This window comes from Eupeodes corollae, chromosome 3 (genome assembly GCF_945859685.1).
Source record: "Eupeodes corollae chromosome 3, idEupCoro1.1, whole genome shotgun sequence".
NCBI classification, from domain to species: domain Eukaryota; kingdom Metazoa; phylum Arthropoda; class Insecta; order Diptera; family Syrphidae; genus Eupeodes; species Eupeodes corollae.
Window position 1 is genome coordinate 139451968 of NC_079149.1, and position 9675 is coordinate 139461642.

Genomic DNA, 9675 nt, shown 5'->3' on the forward strand with positions numbered 1-9675 from the left:
TATTTCATTTGAATGATTTGGATACATTTTTGAAATCAATCGAAATGTGGAACACTGAAACCAAAATTGTCTAGAATCTCGATAAAAAGCTGGATTATAATTAATTCTTATTGCAAAAAGTAGAAAATTACACATATTGTTTAAGTTGGGCATTCTTAAGAAAATATGTGGGTATTAATATAAAATTAAAGCTTTCAAAAAATAAATTTGCAGAGAAAAGGAAAGTGTATCTAAAATTGTCGATGTGTGGACAATTGCCAATTGTTAAAAATATGTGATTGTTGTTGTTGATGCATTGCTGTTTTTAACACAAAATAATTTCAATGTACTTTTAAAGTTTCTCGCTAATATCTCTATTCTCAAGAAGTTAACATTTCACTTCACAACAGAAATAAAGCATGTTACCAAACAGGTCTTTCCCGTTTATATTCGGTGAAACGCACTCATTTAGAAGAGTGGAAAGTGGAAGCATTCAACAGCAGGTTGTCAGATGCATAATTGTTTTTTTTTTTATTTCTCGTTTCTTACAACAGTTTTGAAGACGTTCCGTGTTTTCGGAAGTTTTTTTTTATAAATCGTTTGCATTTTTACACTTGGTATTAATTTATTTAAGATATTGATGCTTGAAAAAAGCTTAAGGTAATTCAGATTATTAATAAACGTGAAAAAAAGCAATACAAACTGTTGCCTTGCGAATATGACGTGTTAACCTAAATTTGGGTTCATTTGATGGTATCTCTATTCATTTTTGCTAATTAAAAAAAGTTAAATGGGTGCTCCTTCCTCTTTTTTTTTTTAGAAAATTCACAAAAGAAAACATTTCCTCAGACGGTGTATAATTTTTAAAGTGGAAAACCAATGATATTTTTCTAATTGACATCTAAATTATTCAAGAAAAGTTTTTAATATCTGGTTATCAATGATGACTAAAGATAAACACATAAATTCAATGTTAAAATAATTAAACTTCGATTCACATCATTTATTAGTAGTAGAGTAGTGAATGAGCAGTGAAATTGTTAGTTGATTTGATTTTCATGTTTCGTTTAACAACATTCCTAAAAATAGCGGAATGTATCATCAAACTCCATACAAATGTTATACACAAAGTTGTCAGTAAACTTTTTAATAATAACAAATGTTTCAGAAGCTGAACAAATGTTTCCGAGTGCAGAAGTAAATTACGTTCCATGTTCTCTGAAATTGATCGCAAGTGATTGTAGAATACAAAAGTTGTAAAAATTTTTAACGTCTACTGGATAAAATCCGCATGATGGTATGAAGGCAAATTCAAACCATACGTTTCGGGTTTAAAATACATTTAATTTAAAAGAAAACAATTGTTGAAGACCTAAAGGTTACTACATTACTGTAGACAAAATTTATACGTTGTAGGTATGTGTCTTTATGAATATTTAAATTAATGTTGATGGTGGTACATAAATAATTCATCTTTCAGACGTTTAACAAAATATAATCCTGTTTAAGTAAAACCTCAATTTTATTTAAATAAATCGTTAAAAGACGAAGCTGGATTTTCACCTCCATGTCGTTTTTCTGTAATTTACCCACCTATTTGCCTGCACCTACTGGGCCATGTTCTAACGACCTTTTTTAAACCCAATATACCTATTTAAGTAGAAATTATTATATAAAAAGTATCATTATTTTTGTTTTCCTTTGAAAAATAAATCAATTAAATATATATGTATATTGAAGTTGTCCCAAATATACCCATTTTATTTTGCGCTTTTGTTCTGTACCTTCTTTTTTTGTCCCATATACAATTTATAACTCAACAATTAAAAAAAGCAATATTTCTATTTTAATGAGTTCAATGTATTAAATTTCAGATAGGTACTAGGTAGTAAAGTTTAAATTTCTCAAAGACCCCCATGTAATGATAATAGGTTTAACGTTTTACTCTAGATTCACAAAATTCACCCCTATTGGGCATGAGAAACATGAATTGCTATACAAACAAATATAACGATTGAGTAACAACAAATCGTAAGTCAATTAGTACCTACCTACACTGAATTTGAAATCCACTCAACAAAATGAAGTATTGGTGGCAGCAAAAATAGTGCTAACAAAAACTCAAAATTGCATATGTATGTAACTTTATTTTTGAATACAAATTTTGGCATACAGCTTTTATTATAAAGGAAACGACTTTATGGTTGTTTACTACGAAAAGCTGTAAAAACAGACTTCACTGAATTCCACTAACTTACATTTCGATTCAATTCTATGAATTAGCTTCGTAATTTAATTTAAAATTTAATTTAAATCAAAATAACGCAGTTACTATGTGACTATGTATGCCAGTGTTTATAAAAAATGTTTTAAAACAGAAAAAAACAATCTCAAGTTGCATTCTTTTTACTAATACATTACTTAACCCTTAGTACATTTACACATTAATGAATAGTATAACATACAGAAAATTGTTGAATACATACAGTTTGTATGTTTTATAGATAGACATGGGAATAACTCTCAATATCTCGATATTTTTTATCATCGTTTTTCTTTTAACATACTTCTTTACTATTGTTACGTAATGTTTGATTCTAGTCACAGGTTTAATTAATACATGAATGTTTTACTTGAGTTTAAAAGGTGTATGTATGCTTATAGTAAAAAATGTATCAACATTGTAATAGCTGTTATCTTAAAAATGTTTTCAAAATGACAAACAGAACTATCTCTATCTTTCTACCTGATAATTTTCTCCTTAAAATAGTTATACATATGTATGTGTATGAATATGGAAAGTTTATTGATATATTTGTTATTTTTTTCAACTTTGGGATAAAAAATATTTCTCATACAACTCTAGCAAAAATACAATGTTAAATTGCTTAAGAAAGGATATACATTCGAAAGAAATGAAAATCATTTTTTATTTTAATTATTACTTTTCGTAATTTTATTGGTAAAACTCTTTTAATGTTTTATGCTAGCGCCCGGTGCATCTAGACTAAAAAGACGGTTTGCACAAAAAATTGAAAAAATTGGCCCAGGGGTTCCCTATTTTTGAATTTCTATTAATTCGTACTATTTTAATACTTATATTCATAATAACAAAAAAAATATGCATGTATATAAGCTAATACAAATTTAATGTAATGCAAAGAAACCACAATATTCTCTTTTAGGTATTTTCTGGATTGGCTTACTATAGTGCTATATTATAGCCAATTTTCAAAAATAATAGTCAACATTTGCTTTGCTGACAGAATAAATCAAATACAGTTAAACTAAACTTAACTTTAAAAAAATGTCACATCATAGCGATGATCAACTTCTGCAGGCAGGAAGCGATTCATTTTGGGAACCTGGTAACTATAAAAGAACCACGAAACGAATTGAGGATGGATACAAGTATGTTTGCTATTCAGTATATCAGACTCAATTGAAATAGTGCTTTTCGTTTAGATTATGCCAAGATCTAACACAACTTATTCAAGAAAGAGCTGAAATTGAAAAGGCATATGCTAAAAGTTTACGAACGTGGTCGAAAAAATGGGGCGAACTTATTGAAAAAGGTAATTAAAATTAGTACACCCGTTCTTAAATGTCTACTTTAAAGAAAAAACTATAAACTTTTACATAATATTTAAAATTAATAAAGTCGTTGTGAATCAAGTATATCAGATCTAAAATCATCTAATCTTTTCTATGTTTCATTAAGTTTTTAGTATTTTTTTGCTCTATAACTAAAATGTCTATTTAAATCCAGATCACTTCTTTAACATTTGTGTTAAAATATTAAAAACAATCTTTTATAAAAAGATTGGTTTAAACAAGAAGATTATCATTAAACGCGACATAAAACCTTTAGAGGTGATGTATACACAAAATTATCACTATTAGTAACTATTATTTTGTATTTTTTAATAATTTCAATAACATTTTAATCATTTAAAAGTTGCAAAGTATATAATGTTAAAAGTTCTGGTCATCATAAATAAGAAACAGTCAAATTATTCGAAACATATTTATATTTTGTATTAACTAATACTTTCAGAATAAAATTTGTTGGGTTTATCCTATTTTTGAATATGTTACCAGTTCTTTCATAATTTGTTTTGCTCACTTTTCTAACCTGATTAACTAATTTTTTCTTAAAAAGGACCTGAATATGGAACAACAGAAGCTGCTTGGAAAGGAGTATTGACAGAATCAGAAAGACTATCTGATGTACATTTAAAAATCAAAGAAAACTTATGCACGGACGTGACAACCCAAATTAAGACATGGCAAAAAGATAATTACCATAAAACTCTGATGCAAATCAAAGAAAAAAAAGATATGGAAGATTTATTTAAAAAAGCGCAAAAGCCTTGGGCAAAACTTCTAGCTAAAGTTGAAAAAGCAAAATCCGATTACCATTCTGCCTGCAAAACAGAGAAATCAGCATCGAACCAAGAAAGAAATGCTACTGCTGACAGTTCACTTTCTCAAGACCAAGTATTTATTATTATTTATTATAACTCAATAATTAAAATATTAATTTAAAGACAGATAATAACGTAAATATTTTTATTACTTAAATCAATAAATTTTTAATTTTTAAGGTTAAAAAAATGCATGACCGTGTTCAAAAAACTAAGGATGAGGTCCAAAAATGTCGAGAAAAGTACGAACAGGCAATTGCGGAAATAAGTAAATATAATTCTGTTTATATGGAAGACATGGGTTCAGTATTCGAAAAGTGCCAGTTAATAGAGAGGACTAGATTGACGTTTTTTAAAGAAGTTTTGTTCTCTATTCATGGATGTCTGGACATTACCAAAATTCCTTGGTTAGAAAAAAAATACCATAATAATAATTCATGTTCTATTTTTTGATAACTCAAACTGTTTTATTTTTCTTAAAGTCTTCCACAAATATACGAAGAGTTCTTTCATACCATTAGCAATGCTGATCATCAAAAGGATTTAAAATGGTGGTCAAATAATCATGGTGTCAACATGGCAATGAATTGGCCGACTTTTGTCGTAAGTTATTTTTTTTTCTGTCAATAAATTAAAATACTGATGATGATGAAGGTTATGGTTTTATACATAGGTTTACAAACAAAAACTAAGTTCTATTTATATATTGGCCAATGAATTAAAACAAAATTTAAATGTCTTATTTTCATCCTATTTTCTCACAAAATATATGCACAACGTTAGATACAAGATGTGTTTTATTATTTGCATATTAAATAACTTAGTAATGATAATAGTTGTGTATAAATGTTTTTTAAAAAGCAAACAAAAACGATTTTTTTTGACAATAACACAAAACCCCGAATTGTTAGTACTCTTCCAATAAAACAACATTAAAGATTAGCTTGAAAGCGAAGTATAGACTTAGACATACTCATGCTCGTTTGCTTGACCCCCATTTATTGAAATCAAGTAAAAAATAGATTTTTGTCTTTTTTATCAGAGCCCTTTTAGGATAATAAGACATTTTTACAATAGTTTTATAAAAATATATAGCTTTAAAAAATGAATATCCTCTTGAGAATAACTCCTCCTTACGTTTTAAATATATTTTTTAATGAAAATCACTGCGCTTGCAGTTGAAAGTGTTCTTGGCTTATATAACATCTTTATGATAAGTATGTTTAGAATGTTGAGTTAATTTGAGTTACATTATTAAGTTGAAGGAGATTTTGCAAGGCGTTTTACATGTTCTGCTTAAATTTTATTCGATCAATCTAAAATTTTTCAAATTTCTTGTCTATATACAATATGTATATTCCGTAATTAATGATATTTCAAATCTTTATTTTTAGGAATATACTGAAGAATTCCGAGATATTGCTAAAGGAAACAAGTCGAAGGAAGCTCTTCCAGCTGCTCCAATAACATTAATAAACCAACGTCCGGTTGCTGAAGATTTGCATGTATGATTTAAAATTTATATGTTAATGCATTAATTTCTTGTTTTTAGCTTGATATGTCTATTTTTTAAATGTTTTTTTTTTGTTGTATTTTTTAAAAGATGCTTTTTTTTTTGTTTAAAGGAATATCCACCTCCTTCTGCAAAAAATAGTCTTAAGAGAACGTCTGCTAATTCAAATAGTAAAAACATATCTAAATCAATGTCAAGCAGTACCAACTCTAATAACTGTGACATGTCACCAAAATCGGAAACCAACACTCGAGGACCATCTCCTATTAACCGAAATTCAACAGCAAAGTGAGTCGATTTCAATTCCATTCTTAGAGCTAAAGTTTATAACCGAAAATTGATAACTTAAGAGGTCCGTCGATAAATGATAAAAATAACGTGAACTACCTCTATTTAATAACACAAAACATTCATTTAAACAAAAAATACATTTTAATAATGATATCTTAGCTGTAGCCGTAATAACTTGCTATTAACACTATCATTTATCATTATCATTATACTTATTTGTTTCCCTAAACAACAATTTATTCTCCTAACTCCTTACTTGTCCTATTTTCCATAACCGACGGTTCAAATATTTCTTTCTTTTGCATAAGCGCTTAAATACATATGAATCATTTGATAATATCAAAACATCTCAATTTTACCCAGAATTTTCCTGAAATATTCAGATTAGCACATTTCGCCTTAAATTAATTCGCGTTTTCTTGATGCTTATTCGGAAAGATCGCTAGGTTGGGAGTAAGAAAAAATTAAAAAAAAATTAGACCCAGCAAAATTCAAAGTTTGCAAGTTTTTTGTTACTAACTTTATGAGAAAAATTTGGGAAAAAGCTCTTCAAAAAGTTAATTTAGTAGGAAAATTAAATAAACGTTTATAGTTTAATATGATATTCAAACAAAATGCACGTTTTAATTGTTTTCATTACCTGATATTTAAAAATGATTTAAAAAGTCCTCATACTGGGAAAAAAAGAACAAAACTGAGAGAAATATTTTACTTATTTGAGTTTTAAAGTTTGTTTTATTATATAATTTTGTATTTATTTAAAAAAAAATAATTTCGAAGAAAAATGAGTTAAGTTCACATCACCCTTTAGTTTCATGAAGAATTCTGTAAATACACATAATAAAATAAAATAAATTTGGAGGTGTTAATATAAAACACAATAAAAACGCTTTTGTAAAGTTGTTTTTGCTAGTTCAAGAGCATAAAATGTAAATATATCATTCATTTGTTTTTGTTTAATGTACAATCCATGATATCTATTTAAATAAAAAAGTTCCTATTTTTAATTTAGTAACAATGGGAAGGAAGCTAATCCATTTGAAGAAGAGGAGTGGGATGAAGGTGATGTTGATACTATTCTCGTTGACAACGGTGAGCCAGGAGTTCCAGTAAAAGCATTGTATGACTACGAAGGAGCTGAAAGCGATGAACTTACTTTTAAACAGGGTAAATAATGTTGGTGCTTTAAAATATTAATTAGAGCGTTTAGCTATAAATTTTTAATGCTCAGACAAATGTCTTTCGTTATCAATGTGATCTCATATTGACATATCTACATTCATTAATTATACGTTTCAGGCGATGTATTTGAAAAGTTAGAAGACGAAGATGAGCAAGGATGGTGTAAAGGAAGAAAAAACGGAAAAGTTGGATTATATCCTGCTAATTACGTCGAAGCAGTGCAAGCGTAAATGGTTTGAAATACCAGAAATAAATATCATAGAAAATGTTTAGTTAAGACTTTGTTAATCAGATATTTGATTAAATAAAAAATACACATATTTAAAAAAGTGCATATTTAACGTTGTTATTCCAAATACAATTGAAAACATTTATAGATTATAACGTCAAACGAGAATGTAGAGAATATTTTTTGTTTTAAAAAATTATAAATAGATCATCTAAAAATCTAATAAACACATATTATATACATGACTTAAAAATTTGTTTTAAAAACGTACCTGATCATGGCTTAAGTGCAGTTCGAAATTTTCTGTAAAATCAAAAGCTAGAGCCTCTAAGTTAATAATATAATACAAATATATAAGTATATTGCACATTAATGTCAAAGTAAGTTAATAATATGCATGAATAAGTTAATTAACATCTAACTCTATGATAAAGAATAATACTGTTCAACGATTTTTATAACCATATTGTTAAGTATACCAATACACAAGCAGATCTTTTCTATGTTAAAACACAAATAAAATACATACTTATTCATCGTCCTCCTCTGATATATACGAACAAAATTAAATGGTTAAACGCTATATTTTTCCTTATGGAACTACTCAAAAATAGAAAAACTTAAAAGACTATTAAATGAATTCATTTACTTTGATATACAATATTCCGTTTTGTTTTAACAAAAAACCCTAAACGGGTAATTTGTATTCTCTTTTCAAAATAGATGCACGCAAATTTAAAAATAACAAGCAAACAAAGCTAAATATAAACATATGTATGTGTTTTTCAATTATTATTTTTCAAATTTTTTTTTTTGATTTCACTTTGATCGACTTATTAAAACAAGAATGTTTTGCTTAATGAAGCTAATTAAAAAAATGTACGAAGTAAATTACGTACACAAAAATAAAAGTCACATATGTATTTCAGTTAAATAAAAAAAAAACACACCTTGGCCAGGATTTGAACCGCGAGACAATGGCAGAAGCATATTGTATATTCATTTTTTTTTTATTTTCTCACTTAACTCAAAACCATGTTCTATTGTTATCAAAAATGAATGATAACAAATTTGAAATGTGGATTTCCTTAAATAATTTCTTCTTTTTCATTGTTCTTCTCTTAAAAATTGGACTATTGAATTTATTATTGAGGGGTGGTCATATTTAAAAACTGTCCCAAAAAATTATTTAGAAAGGTGTATATTTTATTGTTATTGGAATATGTATCCAGCTCCCATATTTGATTGCATAATATGAGATTAGCAGATAAAATGCATTTTGTTTACGTTTTCGTCGGTTTTCTCCTCTTTTGAGTTTTGTGTGATTGAAAACAATATGCCACTTTTAGTAAGAATGTTATTATGTAATTATAACAAACAGATTTGTATCAGTGTTTATCCTATTTGAAGGATTTCTTAACCCATATTGGTACACAATCGAGCAAGTGTAAATTTATCCCGATCTGCACCGCAGAGCTGTTCGAAAAAGTTTATTGAAATAATGACACAAATTACTATCTTTAAAAATTGGTTCATAATAGAAGCGTAGCAAAATGTTTTCTACCAGACTGACATACTTTGAAAAATATAAATCATGTGTTGATAAAAACACATTTTAAAATAATTACCTTACAATGGATGTTTGATATATTAATCCGATTTCAATAAATTTATAATGTAAAACCCAGCCTCATTCACCACAGTATGATTTCTAAGTAATTTCCTTAACTCTAGCGCCAGCTTTGATCAAAAGCATGTGTGTAAGACATTTTTCATAAACAAAATTTTGAAATACATTCAAAAGTAACAGCTCTCGCACAGCTTCATTTTACTATTTCATTGAATAACATTTCATATACAAATTCTTCTAAAATTGCCTCAATGATAAAAGAATTTACAACCATAAATTTATACAAAAATGACACATACAAAATATTTTGTATTATTACATTAAAAAAAAAGAAGTATCCTACTGAAAAGTGAACCTGTAATCTATGAAATAAAAGGACGAGCGTCTTACCAATTAAACTATCGAAGAAAAAGTTTTTCGCAAA

The 9675-nt window shown here is 27.3% G+C and overlaps 1 protein-coding gene across 2 annotated transcripts; it reads left to right on the plus strand.

The window, feature by feature from the left end:
• Positions 1–490: 490 nt before the first annotated feature.
• Positions 491–7726, plus strand: LOC129951248 (protein kinase C and casein kinase substrate in neurons protein 1). Of its 2 annotated transcripts, XM_056063331.1 has the most exons (11): positions 510–639; positions 1148–1395; positions 3165–3390; positions 3445–3554; positions 4142–4479; positions 4587–4813; positions 4889–5009; positions 5801–5911; positions 6032–6207; positions 7223–7377; positions 7510–7726. In XM_056063331.1, the coding sequence occupies exons 3-11, from the start codon at positions 3287–3289 to the stop codon at positions 7620–7622; spliced, it is 1455 nt and encodes a 484-aa protein (XP_055919306.1). In that variant the 5' UTR covers positions 510–639; positions 1148–1395; positions 3165–3286; the 3' UTR covers positions 7623–7726. The 2 variants fall into 2 exon arrangements, with proteins under 2 accessions (XP_055919305.1, XP_055919306.1); XM_056063330.1 differs by lacking the exon at positions 1148–1395 and having other exon boundaries at positions 491–639.
• The last annotated feature ends 1949 nt before the right edge of the window (positions 7727–9675 follow it).

Coding starts and splice junctions, on each gene's coding strand:
- LOC129951248 (XM_056063330.1), top strand. CDS start 3,287: ATGTCACATCATAGCGATGATCAACTTCTGCAGGCAGGAAGCGATTCA. Junction 3,391..3,444: donor CGAATTGAGGATGGATACAA/GTATGTTTGCTA, acceptor CTTTTCGTTTAG/ATTATGCCAAGATCTAACAC. Junction 3,555..4,141: donor GGGCGAACTTATTGAAAAAG/GTAATTAAAATT, acceptor TTTCTTAAAAAG/GACCTGAATATGGAACAACA.